A 24,512-nucleotide genomic window follows, 5' to 3' on the forward strand; every position below is an offset into this window, starting at 1 on the left:
CCCCAGGAATAGAATGCTCGAGCTGATGCACTCTCAAAACTAGCCAGCACCAAACCAGGGGGCAACAATAGAAGCCTCATGCAAGAGATGCTGCAGAATCCGTCAATCTCGGAAGAAGAAAAGGTCCTAGCCATAACAGGTCTGGATCAAGGATGGATGACTTCCATAGTTAATTACCTCAAAACAGAAACACTCCCTACAGATAAGAAGAAGGCAAAGAGGTTAAAACGGGAAGCACAATACTACACCATCATAAACAATACTCTATACAAGAGAGGGATTTCAACATCACTGTTAAAATGCGTGCCAACTTCCAACACAAAGGAAGTCTTAGAAGAAGTACACAGTGGCATCTGTGGCAACCATCTCGGAGCGCAAGCTCTCATAAAAAAGGTACTCCGGGCCGGATTCTATTGGCCAACTTTACAAAAAGAAGCAATAGAATTCGTAAAGACATGTCCGCCATGTCAGAAGCATGCTAAATTTCACATCGCCCCACCAGAGGAGCTCATCAGCGTAACCTCACCTTGGCCATTTGCAAAATGGGGACTTGACCTCCTTGGGCCATTCCCTCAAGGATCAGGACAGGTCAAGTTCCTCATTGTCGGGGTAGACTATTTTACAAAATGGATTGAGGCAGAACCCCTAGCCAACGCCACTGCTCAAAGAAGTCAAAAATTCCTATATAGAAACATTATCACAAGGTTTGGGGTTCCATATTCGATCACCACAGACAATGGCACTCAATTTACAGACGCAGGCTTCAGAAAATTGGTAGCCAACTTGAAAATAAAGCACCAATTCACATCCGTAGAACACCCCCATGCTAATGGACAAGCAGAAGCTGACAACAAAGTCATATTGGCTAGGTTAAAACGGAGATTACAAGACGCAAAGGAAGCCTGGGCTGAAGAGCTCCCACAAGCCCTATGGGCATATCGGACAACTCCACACTCCACCACAAAGGAATCATCTTTTCGATTAGCTTACGGAATAGAGGCAATGATCCCAGTAGAGGTCGAAGAAAGATCACCCAGAGTAATCCACTACAATGAAGAGGCCAATTCCCTACTTCAAAAGGAGGAACTCGACCTACTTCCAGAAATTGGAGAAAGAGCTCGGATCAAGGAAGAGGCGTTAAAACGTCGAATGGCCTCAACATACAACCGAAAAGTAGTGCCGCGAGGTTTTGCCGAGAACGATCTCGTCTTAATCCGAAATGATATCAGAACAAGTCGACCTGGAGAAGGAAAGCTGGCAGCAAACTGAAAAGGACCCTACCGAGTCATAGAAATACTCGAAAAGGGATACTACAGGCTGACCGAACTCGAAGGGCGAGAGCTTCCAAGGTCATGGTACGCTTGCAACTTAAGAAGGTATTACAGTTAGGAGGTAATAAAGATCTTAGAACGAGGTGCACTCTTTTTCCTGAAAAAGGTTTTTTAACGAGGCACCGAGCCAAGATCCATGAACTACCTGACTTAGAGGGATCAAATGCCCACATGTATATATTTGCATTTTCTTTATTTTAAAGAAAGTTTTTAGATTTTTCCCCAAATCCTCTTATCAAGACGCATTAATCTGAAATGCAAAAAAATTCATCGCCTGATTATAAAGCTACAGATCGGCAGAAAGTGAACATCAAATTCACTGCTTGATCACGATAAAGACCAACGAAGATGAAAACCAAATTCATCAAAAGTTCGACCAAACGGTGATCAAACCCAATTTCTACAAAATCGGCAAAGATGAAAAGGCGACAAAAATAGAATAATGCAAGGAGTTATCAAAAGTGATCCATAGAAAGGACCTGACGAGGTCTTAATAAAATGGGTTGCTAAAAATAACTTAAAGACAGGCCGACGTAAAGAAGTCGGATCAGTCGACCACAATAACCAAAGTTATAAAAAGTAAATCCCTGGAAAGAGGCCTGACCAGCCCTAAAAAAAGAGGATTACTAAAAATAACTTAGAAGGGACCGACATGATGAAGTCGGCCCAACAATATCACAAAGTTATAAAAGTAAATCCCTAAAAGAGACCCGACAAGGGTCCAAATAAAGAGGATTACTAAAAATAACTTAGAAAGGACCGACATGATGAAGTCGGCCTAACAAAATTACAAAGTTATAAAAGTAAATCCCTAAAAGAGACCTGTTCCGAGGGTTACCTGAAACTGGAGGTCGATCTCGGTTGAGATCTTCTGTACAGGTCGGTGCCGATGTGTCCGGCTGGTGAGTGGCGGCCGGAGTTGTCGTGTCCGACTTGTTGGACTGACTGCACTGCTGATCCTTGGTCACCGAAGGGTGGGGGTACCTGCAAGAGACTCCGATGCTTAAGTTAGCATGGGTATTAAACAGGTTTTTATGTAGAATTAGAGTATAAGTTATACCTGGGTGCTCCAGTGTATTTATAATGGTGTGGAGTGACCTTTTTAGGTAAGATAAGTTAGTTATCTTATCTTATCTTATCTTTGGGTGATGTCAGTTTATCTTCCATGGAACCGCCCTTATCTCCATAGGCATGGGCTGCCTCTAGATCTGGGTCGTATTCCTTGAGTTGGACCCTTCTTTGGGCTTTCCTGTCGATTTGGCCGAGTTCTTCGTAAAGAAGTCGGTCCGCTTGACCTAAAGAGGTCGGTCGCTTTGCTACTGAACATCCCGGTTTGGACAGCTCAACCCAGGGTATGAACAGTGCCCCTGCTTGAGCTCGGTCTTCTTTGTTTTGGGTGAGTCCTTGACTTCGGTCCTTTTCTAATGAAGCCGAACTCAAGCATTTCGTCGATTCCTTTGTAGCGGCTTTTGAATGTAGAACGTTTTTCTCTAAAAGCGCGCGCTTGTATATCAGTGCTTTTGGGAACGTGTGAGGGTTTAATACTTTCATTAATTAGTATTAATTGCCCCGTTTTTCTTTGGCTCTTTATTTTGATTTTTGAAAACCCAGAAACAATTTCTCTTCTTCGCTCTTTTTGTAACTTCTTCGTAATTTCTTTTCGCTCTCTGTCTTTCGCCCACATTTCTGCTTTTCTTGCGTTGCGGCGTCGCTCGGCGATTTTCTGGGCAGCTTTCATTTTTATGTCTCCTTTTTTCCTTTGAAGCTTCTTCCTTCTCCAGGTGAGTTCCATTCGTATTTTCTTTTTCTTTCGTTGCTTTGGCTTTGTGATGAAGTTTTGATTTTGCTTTAGAAAAAGATTGGATCTTTCTGTTTTTGTCGCGCCTATTTGTTGTTGAAATGTGTGTTCTAGGAGTTTCTTCATCTTCTGCATGATCCTTTTTGCCTTTCCTGTTGCTTGATGCTTTTTAGGGCTTTTGCATGTTCTGTTGTTTCTGTCTGATACCAATACCCAGAAAATCTGCATCTTTTCCTTGCTTTGTTTGAAGATTGCTTTTTGTCTGATTCTGAAAATGGTTGCGCCTTTGATGGTTTCTACTTGGCGTGCCTTGATGTTTTGGGATGCATGCTTTTTTGCTGGTAGACCGTGAGGCAATGATTTTGATGACTTTTTGTGTTTTGCTTTGATGAAAAATGCCATCTGTTTGCAGTCTTCTTTTCTTGTTTGAGAGGTGCTGGGGTGCGAGCTATAGATTTTTTCTGAAAATCTTGCTTTGTTACTGCCTCCAAAGGATGCCTCGAGACTTTGGTTTGAGTCTTGGGGTTTTTCTTTTCTGTTTGTTCGCCTGTATTGTTTTGATCGAGTTGTTTTATCCCTCATCCGAGATATTTTTAGTAATCCCATCTCTTTTTCTTATTGTAGGATTAGTTGGCCTCATGTCTTCTCGCAATAACATTGTAGAGATGTCTTCCAGAGTTCCCGAGGGGATATCCGATTAGCTGGACTCCCTTGTCTTGATGTGTGTTTTTGTTGTGGATACTGAATTTTGCATAGAGCTTAGGAAGCGTCATAGGATTTGTGGTAACAGTGCCTGGGAGAGGGATTATGAGCTTGTTGCTCCTGATTCTGATGAGAGGGTTTGTTTTCCGACCTCCATCGAGGGGGAGCGTCCCTTCTTCTATGCCTATGAATGTTTCTTCAGTCAACTGGACATTACTTTTCCTTTTACTGCTTTTGAGACTGACCTGTTGTGGTCGTGTAATATTGCCCCATCCCAGCTTCACCCGAATTCCTGGGATTTTATCAAAATTTTTCAGCTACTTTGCCAAGAGTTAGGTGTAACACCTTCTCAGGCTCTCTTCCTTTATCTGTTTGTTTCTGCCAAGCCTGGTGGCTCTTCGAAAAAGAAAGCTTCCTGGGTTACTTTCAGATCTGCCCAGGGCCATAAAGTGTTTGCTATGTATGATGAGTCCTTTAAGGATTTCAAGAATTACTCCTTTAAAGTTCGTGCTGTCGAGGGGGCCCGCCCCTTTTTTCTTGATGAAAATGATGAGCCTTCTTTTCCTCTAGAGTGGCAGAAGGATGTGAGAGTGTCTTGCTATACCTGGGAGATGCTTGATGATGTTGAGCGTGCTTTTGTTGTTGTTCTTGAGGATTTATGGGGAGAACCACCCCATCTTGATACAAAAAGGTTTTTGAATGACCCATCCCTAGTCCGAGCTATTTTGGGTATTTGCCTGACTTATTTCTATGCTTGTTTCTTCGTTTGGCTTCCTCATCTTGTGATTGTAACCCTTTACTGTGGTTGATTTTGTATTTGCAAAGATGTCAAAAAATAATGATTCCATGAAGGCCTTCAAAAGGGCAAAGAAGGCAACTGCTGCTCAGAATATCTCGGCCAAGGCGGCCGGGGAGGGATCTTCCCAAGTGCAAGTGAAGCCGCCTGTGCCGAGTTCTCCTGGACCGAGGAAGGTGATCCCTACTCCTCGGGTTCGTCTGGCTGATTTTCCACCGACTTCTGTCTCTAGTTCTGGTGCTCCTCCCAACAAGAAACAAAAAACAGCTGAGCCTTTCAAGCTTGATGCTCCTAACTTTAATGCAATTGAATTTGTGGATCAGCAAATTGGTCCCTACGGTGCCCTTCCTATGGACGATGTGTCGCTCCTTTGTCATCTGGACTTTATAACTCGAAGTAGTGTTAGAATGGCGTATATGGGGGCTGCCCTATACCGGACTGCTCAAAATCTTCCTCTCCATGCCACCAAAGCCTTTATGGAGGAGGCTAAACAGGAGTTTGATCGGATGAAGGGCCTGAAGGAGGAGCTTGAAGTAAAGGTAGCCAAGTTGGAGAAGGATCTGGAGAACGAGAAGGCGAGTTCACTTTCTCTGGCGGCCTCTGTGAGGCTGGCCGAGGACACGGCGGTGATACATAAGGACAGCTATGTCACATCCTATCGGGAGGGGATACGTCTGAAAGAGGAGTTGGAGAACGCCCGAGCTGATTACTCTGAGCTCCAGGGTCATCTTGTTGGCAGCGTAACTGCTGCCTATGAGAACCTGAAAGAGCAAGTTTGAATTATTGCTCCCGAGGCCGACCTTACTCTCTTCAGCCTGGATAATGTTGTTAGGAATGGTAAGATTTTCCCGGATGACGAGAATGATGATGATGTCGAACCCTTCCCTGTGTCTTCTGCCAAGGTGTCAGCTCCTACTATTCCTCCTGCCGAGGTCGGCCCTCCCGCTTCTGATCCTGACTGCCAGATCTTAAACCGGGACGATGGTACTGTGGATGCTGTTCCTCTCCAGGCTCGCCCTCCTTCTCCTCAGGCTGATGCTGCTAAAAAGTCTTCTAATCTTTAGCTGATTTATTTTGGATATTTGTGTAGTTGGCCCGGCTTGTGGGCTTTTAAACTCTTTATTTCGTGGTTGGTTTATTTTGCTGACACTCTTTCTGGTTGCTTGTTTAGCAACCCATTATTTTGAAAAACACAACGAGTAGCTTCTAAGCTTTCGGGTCTGACCCTGAAGCTTTGTTATTTTATGTCATGCTTGCTTGCGCCTGTCTTAGCTTCTTTATATGTTTCGAGAATGTTGAAGCCTTGTTGCTCAGCCTCTTTGAATTGCTTTGTACTTGGAGGTCGTAGATGCGTGGATCCAATTAGCAATCCATGACCGACTTCTTTGTCCTTTTCCAAGTAGTTGATCGATGTCGTCATGTCGATCTTTTCTCGGTTATTTTTAGTAATCTTCTTTTTTGGACCTTGGTCAGGTCTCTTTCAGAGATTACTTTTATAACTTGTTTGTTGTAGGAGACCGACTTCATTATGTCGATCTCTTCTAAGTTATTTTTGTAATCCTCTTTCTTGGATCTTTGTCAGATCTCTTTCAGGGATTACTTTTATAACTTGTTTGTTGTAGGAGATCGACTTCGTTATGTCGATCTCTTCTAAGTTATTTTTGTAATCCTCTTTCTTGGATCTTTGTCAGATCTCTTTCAGGGATTACTTTTATAACTTGTCTGTTGTAAGAGACCGACTTCGTTATGTCGATCTCTTCTATGTTATTTTTGTAATCCTCTTTCTTGGATCTTTGTCAGATCTCTTTCAGGGATTACTTTTATAACTTGTTTGTAGGAGGTCGACTTCTTTGCGTCGTCCTCTTTCTAAGTTATTTTTGTAGTCCTCTTTTTTGGACCTTTGTCAGGTCTCTTTCAGGGGCTACTTTTATAACTTTTCATTTTGGGCTGACTTTGTCATGTCGGGGCCTTCTAAGTTAAAGTAATCCTCTTTAATAGGGTTGGCCAGACCTCTTTCTAGGGTTTACTTATAACTTGGGTTGACTTGGTCCGACTTCTTAACGTCAGCCAGTCTTTAAGTTATTATTTAGCAATCTATAAGACCTCGTCAGGTTCTTTTTCCGGATCACTTTCGATAACTTCTTACATTATTCTCTGTTCATCTTTGCCGATTTGTAGAAGGTGGTTGCTATCTTTAGATCGTCTTTTAGGTGAATCGCGTTTTCACCTTTATCGGACGATTGTCTTTATCGTGATCGTGGAGTGAAATTGTTTTTCACTTTATGCCGATCTGTTGCTTTATAATCGGATGATGAATGCTTCAGATTAATGCGTCTTGGAAACTTGTAGAATATCTAAAATATATTTTATTCAAAGGAAAGTGCAAATATATACATGTGGGAATTTTTCATCCCTTTAAGTCGGATAGTGTCTGAGTCTCAACTTGGTGCCTCATTAAAAAACCTTTTCAGGAAAAAGAGTGCATCCAATAGTGAGATCTTTTATCTTTTCTAGCTGTAGTACCTTCTTAGGTTGCAGGCGTGCCATGATCTGGGAAGCTCTCGTCCATCTAGTTCGGACAGTCTGTAGTAGCCCTTCCCAAGTACTTCTACAACTCGGTAGGGTCCTTTCCAGTTTGCTGCCAACTTTCCTTCTCCTGGTCGAGTTGTTCCAATATCATTTTGGATTAGGATGAGATCATTCTCCGCGAAACTTCTCGGCACTACCCTTTGATTATATCTGGAAGCCATTCGACGTTTTAGTGCTTCTTCCCTGATCCGAGATCTTTCTTGGATTTCAGGTAGTAGGTCGAGCTCTTCCCTTTGAAGTTGGGAGTTTGCTTCCTCATTGTAATGAACCACTCTAGGCGATCCTTCCTCAATCTCTACTGGGATCATTGCTTCTATTCCGTATGCTAACCGGAAGGGGGATTCCTTTGTGGTGGAGTGTGGCATCGTTCGATACGCCCATAGAACTTGTGGAAGCTCTTCTGCCCAGGCTCCCTTTGCGTCTTGTAATCTCCATTTTAACCCGGCCAATATGACTTTGTTGGCAGCTTCGGCCTGTCCATTGGCTTGCGGATGTTCCACGGAGGTGTACTGGTGCTTTATGTTCAAGTCGGCTACTAATTTTTTGAAGCCTGGATCCGTGAATTGAGTGCCATTGTCTGTGGTGATGGAGTGTGGAACCCCGAACCTTGTGACAATGTTTCTATAGAGGAATTTCCGGCTTCTTTGAGCAGTGACGTTGGCTAGGGGCTCTGCCTCGATCCACTTTGTGAAATATTCTACCCCTACTATGAGGAATTTAAGTTGTCCTGATCCCTGGGGGAAAGGTCCGAGAAGATCAAGTCCCCATTTTACAAACGGCCAAGGCGAAGTTACGCTGATAAGCTCTTCTGGCGGGGCAATGTGAAAGTTGGCATGTTTCTGACATGGTGGACATGTCTTTACAAATTCTGTAGCTTCTTTCTGTAGAGTTGGCCAATAAAATCCCGCTCGGAGTACTTTTTTGGCGAGAGCTCGTGCTCCGAGATGATTGCCGCAAATGCCGCCGTGTACTTCTTCTAGCACTTCCCTTGTGTTAGAGGTCGGCACGCATTTTAGTAATGGTATTGATATCCCTCTTTTGTACAGGATGTTGTTTATGATAGTGTAGTACTGTGCCTCCCTTTTTAACCTCTTTGCCTCCTTTTCTTCTGTGGGGAGTGTTTCTTCTTTGAGGTAGTTAATTATGGGGTCATCCATCTTTGGTCCTGACTTGTTATGGCTAGGACTTTTTCTTCTTCCGAGATTGATGGGTTCTGTAGCATTTCCTGGATGAGGCTTCTATTGTTGCCCCCTGGTTTGGTGCTGGCTAGTTTCGAGAGTACGTCAGCTCGGGCATTTTGTTCGCGGGGTATGTGGCAGATCTTATATTCCCCGAGTTGTTCGAGCTGTTCCTTGGTTTTATCCAAATACTTTTTCATGGTGGGATCTTTGGCTTGGTAGCTCCCTGTTATCTGTGAGGTGACTACTTGTGAATCACTATAAATGTTGAGTTTTTGAGCTCCAACCTCTTTAGCCAGCTTCAAACAAGCTAATAACGCTTTATATTCTGCCTGGTTGTTTGAGGCCGGGAACCCGAACTTGAGAGAGAGCTCAACTTGGGTTCCTTGGTTGCTTTCTATTATCACACCTGTGCCGCTTCCAATCTTATTTGAAGAACCGTCCATATAGAGATTCCATTCTGTGGGGATTTTCAGGGCATCTGTGAATTTTGCGATGAAGTGGCCAGATACTGTGATTTGGTGGCCGTCCGAGCTTCATATTAGAGGTCGAACTCGGATAACTCGACTGTCCATTGTAAAATTCTACCTGCTAAATCTGTTTTCTGCAATATTCCTTTTATGGGCTGGTTAGTTCGAACCTTAATGGTGTGAGCCTAGAAGTACGGGCGAAGTCGTCGAGATGTTAGAACGAGAGTATAAGCAAACTTTTCTATCTTCTGGTAGTTCAACTCGGATCCCTGTAGCGCTTTACTAATGAAGTAAACAGGTTGTTGCCCACTTTCGTCTTCTCTGACTAGTGCTGAGGCTATTGCCCGGCTTCCTACTGCGAGATATAATATGAGTGTTTCTCCTTTTCATGGCCGAGATAGGATAGGTGGCCGTCCTAAGAATTCCTTGAAGTTTTGGAAGGCTTGTTCACATTCTGTTGTCCATTCGAACTGCTTTCCCTTCCTTAAAGTAGTATAGAAGGGGATAGAAGGAGAGAGATCTTATCGCTGATCCTGCTAAGAACCTGGATAGGGCGGCCAATCTCCCGTTGAGTTGCTGTACTTATTTGACACAGGTTGGGCTCTTCATGTTGAGTTTGGCTTGACATTTATCCGGATTTTCTTCAATTCCTCTTTGTGTGAGCATGAAAACTAAGAATTTGCCCGCTTCTACTACAAAGGTGCATTTTGCGGGATTGAGTCGCATGTCATGCTTCCTTATAGTGTCGAACACTTGAGCCAGGTCAGACAATAATGTCTCTTTGCTTTGTGTCTTTATCAACATGTCATCCACATAGACTTCCATGATTTTTCCGATGTGATCTGAGAAGACTTTATTCATTAGCCTTTGATAAGTGGCTCCCGCATTCTTGAGACCAAAAGGAATCACAATGTAGCAATAATTCCCTTTCGGCGTTAAAAACGAGGTCTTTTCTTGATCTGGTGGATACATGGGGATTTGGTTGTATCCCGAGTATGCGTCCATAAACGAGAGGTATCTATATCCAGAGGAAACATCTACCAGAGCGTCGATACTTGGGAGTGGGTAAGGATCCTTTGGGCAGGCTTTGTTGAGATCGGTGTAATCGGTGCACATTCACTACTTCCCATTTGATTTTCTCACCAAGACGACGTTGGCTAGCCATAGTGGGTACTTGACTTCTCTTATGAATCCTGCCTCCAGTAATGCTTGTACCTGTTCTTCCACAGCTTGGGATCGCTCTGGCCCAAGTTTTCTTCATCTTTGCTGTACCGGCTGAGATCCTGGATAGACCGCCAACTTGTGGCACATTAGCTTGGAGTCTATGCCTGGCATGTCTGCGGCTTTCCATGCGAAGAGATCGACATTATCTCGTAAGAATTACACCAGTAATTCTTTTGAGTCTCCTCTCAGGATCGTACCGATATTAGTCGTTTTGTCCGAGGTGTCTCCGATCTGAACCTTCTCTATCTCACCTTCTGGCTGCGGACGGAGTACTTCTCGTTTCTGAACTCCGCCAAGCTCAATTGTATGAAACTCTTCTCCTCTGCCTCTGAGGTTTAGACTTTCGTTATAACAGCGGCGTGCCATCTTTTGATCTGCTTTTATTGTGGCTATCCCCTCTGTAGTTGGGAATTTCATGCATAGATGTGGAGTTGAGACTATTGCGCCGAGTTGATTTAGTATTGTCCGACCTATTAGAGCATTGTAGGCTGAACTCACGTCGACCACAATGTAGTCTATTTTGAGTGTCCTGGATTGGTCCCTTTTCCGAAGGTATTATGTAGTGATACGTATCCCAGTGGTTGTACCGGGGTATCTCCCAACCCGAACAGACTGTTCGGGTATGCCCTAAGCTCCTTGTCTTCTAGGCCGAGCTTGTCGAAGGCAGTTTTGAATAAGATGTCGGCGGAGCTCCCTTGGTCTATTAATGTGCGGTGGAAATTGGCGTTTGCCAGTATGATGGTGATGACCATGGGGTCGTCGTGTCCCGCGATGATACCGGATGCGTCCTCTTTAGTGAATGTGATTGCAGGGATGTCGGGTGCTTCCTCCTTTCCCTCGACATGATATACTTCTTTGAGATATCTTTTGTGAGATGATTTGGAGATTCCTCCCTCTGCGAATCCGCCGTGTATCATGTGGACGTGTCTTTCCGGTGTACGAGGTGATCGCGCGGTTCGTCCGATATCTTCGTCCCTTCGTCTCTTTCTTTGGTCATCATCTCGGGTGGCCAGAAACCGATCTAGTTTTCCTTCTCTCACCAATTTTTCTATGATGTTCTTTAAATCGAAGCACTCGTTGGTAGAGTGCCCTCGCACTCGATGATATTCACAATATTCATTCCGGTTTCCTCCTCCTCTTTTGCCTTTGAGTGGCCGGGCTGGGGGTATTTTCTCCGTATGGCAGACTTCTTTGTATACGTCGACTAGGGATGCCCTGAGAGGGGTGTAATTGTGGTATTTTTTGATTTTCTCCCCTTGTCGATCTTCTTTCCTTTTTGATTCCTTGTCTTTATCTCGGCAGGGGACCCCGGATTTTGAGGTTTCTCCCAATCGAGAATTTTCTTCCATGTTGATGTATTTTTCTGCTCGCTCCTGTACTTCGTCTAAGGAGGCAGGGTACTTCTTTGATATAGATTGGCTAAAAGGTCCTTCTCGTAGGCCATTGATGAGTTCCATGATGGCGGCCTCTGTTGGCAAGCTTTGTATGTCCATGCATGTTTTGTTGAATCTTTCCATGTAGTTACGGAGGCTCTCCTGATCTCCTTGCTTGATCCCCAGTAAACTGGGGGCGTGCTTGGCCTTATCTTTCTGGATGGAGAATCTGGCTAGGAATTTTTTGGCCAGGTCGTCAAAGTTTGAGATGGACTTTGGAGGTAGGTTGTCGAACCATCTGATTGCTGTCTTCATGAGAGTTGTTGGAAAAGCTTTGTAGCGAACGGCATCTGAGGTGTCGGTGAGGTACATTCGGCTTCTGAAATTACTGAGATGATGGTTGGGATCTGTGGTGCCATCATACAAAGTCATATCCGGGAGTTTGAAGTCTTTTGGAATTTTGGTTTTCATGATTTCCCTAGTGAATGGATCTTGCTCTTTGCGTGAATTTCCCTCAGGAGTGGTCCGAGGAGCTTTTGATTTGAGATCGGCTTCTAGTTGCAGTAGTTTATCTTCCAATTCTCGACGCCGCCGTACCTCTCTTTGTAGATCCTTTCCGACCTCTCGTTGTTGTTGGGTTTCTTTTTCAAGTTGCTTTAAACGGTCTTGAAGTGCTTCTATTACCCCCCGGATTTGATGAGTTTTTGTCCCCGTTGGATTCCGGAGTATCCTTTAGCGTAGTGTCCGCGTTCTTGTGCGGTGTTCTGTTTTCCAGATCTGAATCGTGGTCGTTGTCATGACCGTCTGCCATGGTGTTGGGATGACTTCCAGGTTCCCCGGCAACGGCGCCAATGTTCCGAGGGTTACTTGAAACTGGAGGTCGATCTCGGTTGAGACCTTCTGTACGGGTCGGTGCCGACGTGTCCGGCTGGTGAGTGGCGGCCGGAGTTGTCGTGTCCGACTTGTTGGACTGACTGCACTGCTGATCCTTGGTCACCGAAGGGTGCGGGGTACCTGCAAGAGACTCCGATGCTTAAGTTAGTATGGGTATTAAACAGTTTTTTATGTCGAATCAGAGTATGAGTTATACCTGGGTGCTTCAGTGTATTTATAATGGTGTGGAGTGACCTTTTTAGGTAAGATAAGTTAGTTATCTTATCTTATCTTATCTTTGGGTGAGGTCAGCTTATCTTCCATGGAACCACCCTTATCTCCATAGGCGTGGGCTGCCTCTGGATCTGTATCGTATTCCTTGAGTTGGACCCTTCTTTGGGCTTTCCTATCGATTTGGACGAGTTCTTCGTAAAGAAGTCGGTCCGCTTGACCTAAAGAGGTCGGTCGCTTTGCTACTGAACATCTCGATTTGGACAGCTCGACCCAGGGTATGAACAAGACCTGACAAGGGTCCAAATAAAGAGGATTACTAAAAATAACTTAAGGGACCGACATGATGAAGTCAGCCCAACAAAATCACAAAGTTATAAAAGTAAATCCCTAAAAAAGACCCGACCAAGGTCTAAATAAAACAGATTACTAAGAAATAACTTCGAAAAGACCGAGATGAAGAAGTCGGCGGACAAAAGGCATGCGCCATAAGGGACTTCAAGTTGGACCCAGAAAGCCATGACCTCAAAAGAATCAAGCTACAAGTATGAAAATACGAAGGCAATCAAAAGAGGTCGGAAAACAAGATTCCAACACCCTGGAGATACCTGTAAAATATTAAGCAAGCAATCAACAAGCAGAAACAAAATTGCTATAATAAACAAGACCCAAGAGGCCACCTGAGGTCGACCCCTAGAGGCTTGAAAAAACTACCTTTGTTTTTTCAAAATAAGGTTGCTAAAAAAGCAACTAAAGTATCCAGAAGTCAAGACCACAAATTACAAAATAAAAGAGTTCAAAGCCCACAGGCCGGGCTATACACAATAAATCAGAAATACTTATAAAGGGTCCAAAAACTTCCCAGTAGCAGCATCTCGGGGTGAAAGAGGACGAGTTTGAAGAGGAACCGCATCCACTGTCCCATCATCCCGATTTAAGATCTAGACATCAGGATCACACTCGGGCTGATCGACTTCAGCTGCTGGAATCAAGGAAGGCGGAACAACAGAAGCTTTGGCAGACGGTACAGGAGGAGGGTCGACATCATCATCATCATCAGGGACAATCTTACCATCTTTTACATTTTGTCCAAGCTAAAAAGGGAGAGGTCGAGTTCGGGCGCAATAACCCGAACCTGATCCCTCAAATTCTCATAAGCAGCAGTCACACTGCCTACAAGATGACCCTGGAGCTCGGCATAGTTAGCTCGGATAGATTCCAAACTCTCCCTGAGATCCATCATTTCCCCATAAGTTGTGACATAGCTCTCCTTATGTTTCAGTGCCATATCCTCAGCCAACTTGGCAGAAGCCACAACAGCAGTAGCTCGAGTCTTCTCACCCTCCAACTCTTTTCTAGCCTCGCCACCTTCACTTTAAGCTCCTTCTTCAGACCCTTCATCCGATCGAACTCTGATTTAGCCTCCTCCATATAAAGGCCTTCGTTGCATGGATTGGAAGATCTTGGGCAGTTCAGTATAGAGCCACCCCCATATATGCCATCTTAAGGCTACTTCGGATAATGAAGTCCAAGTGACGAAGGAGGGAAATATCGTCAGTAGGAATGACACCATAAGGAGCAATTTGTTGATCAACAAACCCGACAGCATCAAAGTCGGGGGCATCCAAATTGAAGGGCTCAACAATTCTTTGTCTTTTTGGAGGAGGAATGGCAGTAGGAGAGGAGGTAGTGGCTGAAGCCTGGGAAGGATCAATCAACTGAACTCGTGGAGTAGGAATCATATTCCTCGGCCCAAAAGAACTCGAGATCGGTTGTTTCGGAGGAACATGAGAGGATCCCTCTTCAGCCACCTTGGCCGAGATGTTCTGGGCAGCTGTAGCCTTCCTCACCTTCTTGAAGGCCCTCATTGAGTCATTATTTTTAACCATTTCTGAAAAATACAAACAAAACAAAGTTTGGAATGATGAAGGAAATAGAAAACAAGAAACAAGTAAGCCAAAGCAAAAAGAAGTCGACCACTACCCAGCTCAGCTCGGACAAGAGAAGGGTCTCCTAAAAATCTCTTTATGTCAAGATGAGGAGGTTGTCCCTAAATCCCCTCCAACAAAGTCACGAAAGCCTGGTCAACCTCATCAAGCATTTTCCACGTATATCTAGATACTACAACTTTCTGTTGCCAACATAAAGGGAAGGCAGGTTCACCATTTGACTCTAAAAAAATTGGTCGAGCTCCCTTAACAGCTCGGACCTTGAAGAAGTAATTCTTAAAATTCCTAAAAGACTCATCGTACATAGAAAATACTTTGTGCCCTTGGGCAGACCTGAAAAAAACCCAAGAAGCTTTCTTTTTGGTAGTCCCAGGCTTGGTCAAAACAAAAAGATACAGAAAGAGAGTTTGAGAAGGTGTGATATCCAACTCTTGGCAAAGCAACTGAAAGATCTTGATGAAGCCCCATGAGTTCGGATGGAGCTGAGATGGGGCCACATTACACGACCACAACAAGTCGGTCTCAAAAGAAGTAAAAGGAAAAGTAATGTTCAGCTGGTTGAAAAAATAGTCGTAGGCATAGAAGAAGGGACGTTCCCCTTGGGTCAAAGATGGAAAGCAAACCCTTTCATCAGAGTCTGGCGCTACCAATTCATAATCTTTCTCCTGGTCTCTATGACTACAGATACTCGGAATTAACTATTGAGACACACATCAGAACAAGGGAGTCCAGCCAATCAGACACACCCTCAGGAACCTTGGAAGACATTTCAACAATATTTTTACGGAAAGACATGGCCAACTAGTCCTACAGCAAGAAAAAGAAAATGGATTACTAACCAAAGCAGCTCGGGCGGAATCAAAACATCTTGGACAAACATGACTCAAAGCAATACAAGCAGTAAAAGAAAAACCCCAAGACACACACCAAGGTCCAGGGGCATCCTTTGGAGGCAAGGATAGAGCCTACAAAGCTACACCCCAACAAAACTCTCAGCAAAATAAATCCCCTTCCAAACAAGTATCAACACGAATCAAAAGCAAGACACCAGAAAATCGTTATCTTCTACAAGTTTATCAAAAAAGAAAATTACCAACATGGTGAAAGTCATCAAAGGAGCAATCTTTCATAAAAAGCAAATAGTAGTTCATCAAAAGTACGATCAGAAAAGCAGCAACAACATGCAAAGCCCTAAAAGTGTCAAAACTATCAGGGAATCCACCCAAGGGCATACATAAGGTCGAAAGAAAACCAGAAAACATACATCACAGTGACAACCAAGCATGGTAATACGAAAAGGTTCAAGCTTTCCAATGCAAACTCAAGTAAAACTGAAACTTTACCAAGAATCGAACAATGTAAGCACAAGGTAAGAGCGACGAAAGAAGTAAAAGAAATAGATAGAAAGAAAGAACCAACCTGCAAAAGGAGGAAAATGCTGAAAGTGAAGACGAAGAAACGAAATCCGGAATCACCCTTCGAGCAAACAAAGCCACAGCAAACTACCAAAGGCGTCGCAGAGAGAAAGCGTGAAAAAACGCAAGTCCCAGGCAAGCCAAACAAAACAGAAAATGAAAAGAAAAAGGGAAGTTATAGGAAAATAGTTTTTGGTGTAAATTCAAAATGAAAGTGGGAGGAAAAAGAAACGGAGCATTAAAGAATTAATGGGTTATTAAACCCTCGCACGTTCCCAAAGCAAAGAGACGCGCGTTTTCAAAGGATAAAGGAAAAAGAAAAAGACGTTCTGCATTCAGAGGGATCTCTACAAAAAGAAATCAATAATGCTCGAGCTCGGCTTCTACAGAGAAGGGTTGAAGTCCTGAAACTAGAGACTCGACCTCAAAAGGAAGACGACGCTCAAGCAGGGGCACTGTTCATATCCCGGGTCAGGCTGTCCGACCCGGGATATTTAACGACAAGTCGACCGACCTCTTCAGGTCAAGACTATCCGACCTCTTCTCAAAGAGCTCGACCAAGTTACCAGGAAAAGCCCAAATAGGGCCCAAACAGAGGAACACGACCCAAATCCAAAGGCAGTCCAAGCCTACAGAGATAAGGGCGGTTCCCTTAAAGATAAGATGACCTCACTCAAAGATAAGATAACATAAAATAACTATCTTATCTCCAGAAAGGTCACTCCTCATTATTATAAATACACTGGAGCACCCAGGTATAACTTATACTCTGATTCTACTAAAAACCTACTTAATACCCTTGCTAACTTAAGTATCGGAGTCCCTTGCAGGTACCACCACCCTCCGGTGACAAAGGATCAGCACCACCACCAAGTTCAACAAGTCGGATACATCAGCTCCGACCAGTACAGAAGATCTCGTCCGAGATCGACCTACAGTTTCAGGTAACCCTCGGAACAAGTAGTAATGGGAAGTTAAATGGCAATTATTACTGATTTGAAAACTGACGTCTTTTTGGATTAAGTGTTTTATCCTTCGATAATATGATCGAAGGCAACCACATTAATCCAAGGGAGCAATTTGTTGATCGAAAAATATTTTCGACAAGAGTGGATCGATTCAGAATGAGTCAAGTATAGTTTTTCGAAAAGATATACGCATGAACTTGAAGTTGGAAGTAATGGGCACTGATTTGGATTTCGATTGTGTTTGTTAATCGAGTAGGCCTGATCTAGTAAGGAGATTCGATTAGAAAGATTAAGTATGGTCTTCGATGTGCTGATCGAATAGTCATGGAAGTGGGAGAGTTAGTGGCTTTTATTACACGAGAAAATTATGGGGAATATCTACAATCATGCGGCAGAAACAGTTACCAAGAGAGATTGCACTTCAAATTTGAAATTTCGTATTTAATTGTAATTAATTGTAAATTAATTGTCAGCTATATAAGATTAGCCTATAAATACTAAGAAGTATTAGTGAATAAGGGTTGGAACTTTTACTCAGAAAAAACATTCAAGCATACTCACATCCCAGTGAATTCCTGAGTCTGCAATCGAGTTAACTTTTCTATAGGGTTCCTTCCATCTTCTTTATCTTTTAATTTACTTTTCTGTAAATTTCACATTTCAAGTAATTTTATTATTTCAAGCGTTTCCTATTTTCATTATCCAATTTATTTTTCTGTACTTTAAATTTCTATGTTGAAGTTCTTTGATTCCATTAAAGGCATTTTAGTGTTTTCTTTTAACTTCAACGCAACCTTTTCTGATTTCAGTATATTATCATTTTGAAAACCTTACTTATTCATTTCTTTTATTGCTTTACGAGTTTTTAATTTACTTTTATACTATTATTCGTCTAATCGAAGGCGCTTTGATACACTTTTAGAAAACTGATACTCGTATAGAGGAGTAGGTTTCGCTCCCAAACCACTAGATATCGAACCACCATCGATTTGCTAAAAATCGACAAAACACTCCGTTTACCCAACTAATAAACCAACTTGTTTCACTTATTTTACTTAAGGGTAATAAACCACTAAAATTGTTTTATATGTTGAAAAAAATAATAAAAAATATTAATTTTTTATAAATGATTAATAACTTTTATATTTAATAAACAATTTTATAAAAATATTTATATAACTATTTTAAAAAATACATCAAAAAGTCAAATAAAAATTGTTTTTTTTTTTGTTATTAACAAAAAAAAAAATACTTAACGTAAAATCACTAAATTTTATGAATAAAATGTCCTATTTTTCTAATAATACTTATTACAAAAGCATCAAAATTTAATCTCTAAAACATTTTTTTAAAAATATATATTTAAGATTGAGTAATTTTGTCGTCTTTTAAAATGTTTCCAATACATTTTTGTCATTAACAAAACTAAAAAATATTTTTATCATCGTGATAAAAAATCAAGCGCCATTTTGATAGTTTACCCTTTATTTATCATTTTTTTTTAAATAATTATTGGAGATAGTATTTCCTATTACTAGTTGTTCTATTGTTAATTTCCTTTTCACTTGTTAAATCTGACTTGTTTATATACACTTGGTTTTGAGTATTGATTAACTTTTCTCATATCTATAAAAGAGAAAAGGTGGATCAGAGTAGAAGAGATTTTTTTATAAAGAATAGTATTTTTTATTGATCAATTAAAAATAGTATTTTTTTTTTGTTCATTTAGGTCCTTGGTAATAATTTGATATAAATTATTCATTTTTCACAATTAATATCTCTTAATACATTAACATTAATTTTTCCTTTTATGAAATTAAGATGTTACAAATAAAAATGGACAAACATTTAATTTTTTATATGTTTTATTGTCTATGTTTTCAGTTTTATTCCCTTTTCAACTTTTTATGAACAGTGAAAAAATACAAATTAATTTACTATTTGGCTAAATGAATTTTTGTTAAAGAGGAACAACTCGCAAGAGTTTGAGTGTTCTCCTTTTTGTTGAGGCAGACAATTCAATAACATTCACCACAAATATTATTTTTAAAAAGTTAATAATGTTTATATAACTTCAATTAGTTAAAAATTTATGTATTTTTAAATTTAAAAATTAGAGATTTATTTGTTTTTTTTTAATTATTTCAGTTTATTATATTTTCGTGTCGTGCCTCTGAGCTGGTACAACATTATCCATCCATCTATCATACAAAGTCAAAAAGAGAGAAAGGGTAACAGGTTAAAAAGTAAATAACGAACGTTTCCCATCAATAATAATTCATAAGCTACATTAAGAACATGATTAGGGAATGCCAGAAAATTGGTGTCGCTTTCTTCATTAATTATATTTATTTGCCGTTTTTGTTTTTCTGAGATCTGTCTGCTTTCCCTTTCTCTTGTTTCCTTCTTGATCGCGCGTGTCTTTTTTTCTTCCATTATTGCTCTTTGAGAAATTGACGTTGGACTCATCGGACACAAGAGAGTGACATTCAAGAATCAATCACTACCTTAAGAGGGTAATAGGAATTGACAACCTCCTTCCATTTACTTTTCAACGCACGACTCCCATCATTTGTTAAAACTTAGCTTCTAAAGTAATCAATTAATTATCAAGAAAAGAAAAATAAAGAAATTTATGTCTAAGGGACGGGATTTTTATTTTTTGAAAAAAAAATTATAAATGTTTCACAAGACTTTTTATAAGTTAACTTTTAAATTTAGTTAGAAATAATATACCAATTTTGTAGGATAATAATAAGAAGACAGAGGAAAGTTTTACCATTAATAATAATGATTTATTTGGTAGTTTTGTAGGACTAATTTAATTTTTAATAAATATCAAATTAGTTTATATCTTTTATCGTAAATTTTTTTTATATTTTTTAGTTATAAATAGTATTAAATAAATAAACAAATTAAAACTCTCCTTTTATAACTTAGATTTCGTAATTGAGATAAACACTGCTGGATTGTTCTAAGATTATTGCATAGGACTAAATTAATATTTCAACGTTATATTATCGCTATAAATTATTTTCAATAATATATTTTGAATCCACATTTGATCCGATGTCCACGTGAATCTAATTAACAACATACAGATAGATAATCAAACTGCTGGCTAGATTCTAGCTGATACGGGAACACAAAGATAAAAGCTATAACAACGTCTCATCACATATTCTCATTCATGAAACTCACAAGAACATCACCGCATCCACGAATATAGGATTCTACAGATTAGGACCATAACTTCACCAAACATTTCAATCTCATCACGACTCATCACCATATGTAACCTCGTAAACATTCTTTATATATGCAGTTGTTGGAATATCTATCTGATATCTAGTCATCATATAGTACAATACAAGCTAGTAATTTCTGATAAATATTTCAACTATCATTATTAACGAAATATTTGATAATTAAAGAAAATTAACTAAAAATAGATATAATTTATTTTATTTAATATTTATTAATTGTTGAGATAATTAATAAATATTGAATAAGACAAATTTTAATTTTTTTTATCTCTCTATTATTATCGTATTATTAATTAGTTAGTTATATATAGACCAGTAAATTAATGTGATGATAAGTTGATTATGGTAAAACATCAATTATCAAATGATGAATAGCGCCCACCTTGGCCTTACAAAAATAATTTCTGTTTTCCACATCCAACTAGACAAAAGGTATACATCTTTAGGATAAACATGAACTCATCACCTTTGACATTTTTTTTCTTTAAAATTAGTATTATCCATACAAAAAGAAATAAAAAAAAAACTCTTGTCGTTAATGATGTAAGATTCAAGTATAATATAAATATAAAAGATTAATTAACAGTCATATTTATACAGAAATATAAAATGATCTTATATTGTAAGTAAGAAAATCAAGTTATATTCACATCTAATTTAAAATCAAAATATGAATAAAAGTACATAATTATAATAATGACTGACATTTTGATATCCATAAAAATGTGATTATATTTTGCTGAAGTTAATTGTTCTTTTATAAAACATATGATTATCTGGTTAAACCAAGTACATTTGAAAATGTTTTGATTGTTCCAAACAGAAATTTGTAACGTTAAAGTCCCAATGTTAATATCTATATAAATCGAATTCACTCAATTTGATTTATCCAAACACGAAGTAAATCAAATTTAAACGATTCGAATTACGTTAGAGAACAATTTGAATACAAATCGAATCAAATCAATTCGATTTAAGAAACCTTATAAATCGAAGTTACTGAATTCGATTTCAGAAACCGCATAAATCGAATTAACTGAATTCGATTTACCCAACAAAATCAAAACCAACGTAAATCGAAACCACTTGTTTCGATTTAGGACTTTTGTAAATCGAACTCACTTGCTTCGATTTACATGCAATTCGAACGAGTATAGTTCGAATCAAGTTGATTCGAATTACATGCTTCTTTGCTATATAAACAAATCGAAGTCACTTGATTCGAACTTAGAAACTCATACCCCACTCCCAACCCCACCGTGCAGTTCCTAGATTCTCTGGAAAACAACCCGATTTGGACCGACTCTGCATGGATGGAGGACGACCTGAATCGTCTGTATCGACTTGATGGAGTCGCGCATATCGCTGGAGTCGTCCACCTCAAGGTTAGTGTTTTTTTAATATTTAATTTTTTTGAATAAATTAGTCGTCAGTTAGAACTGTTAGTGTGGCATTTTTAAAATAAATCCGAAAACAGATATTTGAATTCAGTTCATGTCAGTATTAATGAGTTATTAACTATAGAATAGGGTTAGGTGTAGAGTAATGAACAGGGTTAACTGCTGCTTTTGATGATTGTTGATAAAAAGAACATGTTCTTATCTCATATTTGTAACTGTACGAAAAATTGGATCGTGAATAATGTAGTGGTTAGCGTGTCTATCTATAAAGGATTGGTTGGGATTCATTGAGAGCTTTTTGCTTTGACGAATGTGAGAAGTTATGTTCTATTGTTATGCAGCCCCATCGATGCATCAGCAGCATGAAACGGCAGCATGGTATGAGGTTGGATGATAGGATCGTTCTTTACTTGCAGATGGCTGGTCTGTACCATCTTGCAAGATTGAACGAGAGTTGGTTTAGGTTGGACAAACCGTTGGTCAGCGCCTTCATAGAGAGATGGCGCCCTGAGACACATACATTTCACATGCCGTTTGGGGAGTGCACCATAACCCTACAGGATGTAGCGTACCACCTTGGTCTCCCGATCGACGGTCAGTATGTTAGCGGCTGCCTGACAGACTTTTCGCGGTTTATAGAGGGCAGCCGACCACCATGGGTGTGGTTTGAGGAGCTGCTCGGGGTGTTGCCTCCTGCGAACTGCATCGACAAGTTCATAGTGAAGTGCACATGGTTTGAGGAGACGTTTAGTGATCTTTCACAAGGGGCAGATGACGAGACGGTTAGGAGGTATGCCCGTGCATACATCATGATGCTCCTATCGACACAGCTGTTTGGGGACAAGTCAGGTACCTGCCTTCACATCCGATGGCTGCCGTATGTGGCTAGGTTGGAGGACATGGGTCAGTACAGTTGGGGTTCCGCTGCGTTGTCATGGCTATATAGGTGCATGTGCCGTGTGGCGAACAGAAATGTCGTCAAGTTGGCTGGTCCATTGCAGCTCCTCCAGTCGTGGATCTTTTGGAGGTTCCCTGGATTTCGGCCGGACGGATATGATGTTTTCCATTGGCCGTTGGCCTGGAGGTAGTCTCCATTTAGTCATGCGAACTATTTTCCATTTATTTAGCATCTATAATTATGGTTAACTAAATGTTGTGATTTTCAGATGGGGAGGTTATCAGCCGAGCTTGAGCAACAAAGGGCCTCGTGTCGCGAATTGGAGGCTGAGGATTGATTTGCTCCAGCTGGGGGATGTGAGTATTTTCATGTTTATGTTGTATTTTAATCCTTTTTATTTTATGTGGACTAACAATTTGGAATTGAATGCGCAGTTTCTTTGGATGCTATATAGCTTGGCGGAGGTGGTGCAGGTGGTACATCCCGAGATCTTGGATCCACGCCATATGACTTTGTGGAGGGCCACGACAGCGTTGATCTATTTCGCTGTTATTGAGTGGCATCCGGTAGACCGCGTTCTTCCTCAGTTTGGTGGGGTACAGGGTCGGCCACGTGCTACCCTGAACATAGATTTTCTAATGTCCAAGGATGGGAGGGGCAGAGATCGTTGGTTTCCTTTGAGTTTGCAGAGTTGGCACATGCATTGGTCAGATAGGGCGCAGCACGTGCTACAGTTTGATATCGTACCTGATCCAGGACCTTCTCATGAGTACCTTGATTGGTGGTATCAGCATGGCAGGAGGTTTTTATCGCCAGAGCTCCTCCTAGGTGACCCTAGGAGAGCTGCGATACCGGCTCAGGTGATTGAGCGAGTCCCCGGACGACGCCCGGAGATGGACCAGCTACCTGATGTTCTAGAAAATCGTAGGGTCGCTAGGAGGCAGTGTGTTGGTACTCGATCTAGCCAGCGTGAGTGGATATGGCTGGAGGAGGCCATAGATGTCATGGAGAGGAGGGGAGGGGACGTGGGAGGTGAGCTGGGAGGGCTCGTGGACGAGGTGGAGTCAGAGGTCGTGCCCGAGGTGGTGGTGGGGGGGACGCGGGTCCAGGAGGAGGTGGTGACGGGGATGACGGGGGACCCGATGATGGTCATAGCGGTGGAGATGGGATCGGGGACGCTGGGGGCTCAGGTGGTCATAGTGGAGGAGGTGGCGGTGGGGGAGTAGGGGGATCAGGGGGTGCTGACATTCCTGGTTGCGATTTCGGAGACTACTTCACTGGGGTACCTGCGTGTGACGATAGTTTGCAGGAGCATCAGCCGTATATTAGCCATGGTCAGATGTTGTCAGACTTGCTCGGTAGTGAGAGCCTTGACGTGGCGAAAATTGGTGAGTTAAAAAATTGTTATAAGAGATACGTTGCAAGTACAGTTCTTAACCAACCGAAAATCCGCTTATCAATTTAGAAGTGTTTTTCACAAAATTAAAATTAAAATACTGGGAGTATGAATCCCAGGTCGTCTCCCAACGAGTTGCAGGAAGATGTGCTATTTTATTAATCAGATGTTTTCTAAAAATGGTTTGAGTTGATAAACAGGAAATTAAATTAGAGAATTTATGTAATTTAAATAAAGACCTTGACCGGGAGTAGATTAGTTGGAAGCCATATCCTTGATGGAGTTCTCTCAAGATAAAAGTGATAATTAAAGGTTGCCTGCTCAGTTATCCTTTACCAGGTAAAGGAAAGTTAAGCAAGTTGGAAGTCAATTTCTATTCACAAGTTCTAATCCTCTCCCTTGGGAAGGACTAGTGTCAGTGATTAGAGGGCGACCCAACGCGAAACCCAACTATAATTTTACTCTTGAGCATCCAACTTAAGATCCTCCTGTCAATCAACTCCCAATCAAGTTGTAGAACTACTCGCTCATTATGATTGTAAAATCCACGAAATAAGAAAGGGAAATATTGAAAGACATGATAAATAATAATCAAAAGGATCAATTAAAAATAAAAATAGTTCTTGTATTATTAAATTCTAAAAATAATCCAATA

General features: G+C 41.0%; 1 protein-coding gene across 1 annotated transcript; it reads left to right on the forward strand.

The window, feature by feature from the left end:
* Positions 1 to 22,459: 22,459 nt before the first annotated feature.
* Positions 22,460 to 22,915, forward strand: LOC148544349 (protein MAINTENANCE OF MERISTEMS-like). Its single transcript, XM_088498370.1, has 3 exons — positions 22,460 to 22,647; positions 22,730 to 22,821; positions 22,896 to 22,915. The coding sequence occupies exons 1-3, from the start codon at positions 22,463 to 22,465 to the stop codon at positions 22,913 to 22,915; spliced, it is 297 nt and encodes a 98-aa protein (XP_088354496.1). The 5' UTR covers positions 22,460 to 22,462.
* The last annotated feature ends 1,597 nt before the right edge of the window (positions 22,916 to 24,512 follow it).

Source organism: Arachis ipaensis, chromosome B9 (genome assembly GCF_059453495.1).
Source record: "Arachis ipaensis isolate K30076 ecotype BB chromosome B9, ASM5945349v1, whole genome shotgun sequence".
NCBI lineage: Eukaryota > Viridiplantae > Streptophyta > Magnoliopsida > Fabales > Fabaceae > Arachis > Arachis ipaensis.

Bases quoted from the DNA above. Each gene is read 5' to 3' on its own strand.
- LOC148544349 (XM_088498370.1), top strand. From the start codon at position 22,463: ATGGGTCAGTACAGTTGGGGTTCCGCTGCGTTGTCATGGCTATATAGG. The intron at 22,648-22,729 runs GTAGTCTCCATT...TGTGATTTTCAG, and splicing joins CATTGGCCGTTGGCCTGGAG to ATGGGGAGGTTATCAGCCGA. The intron at 22,822-22,895 runs GTATTTTCATGT...TTGAATGCGCAG, and splicing joins GCTCCAGCTGGGGGATGTGA to TTTCTTTGGATGCTATATAG.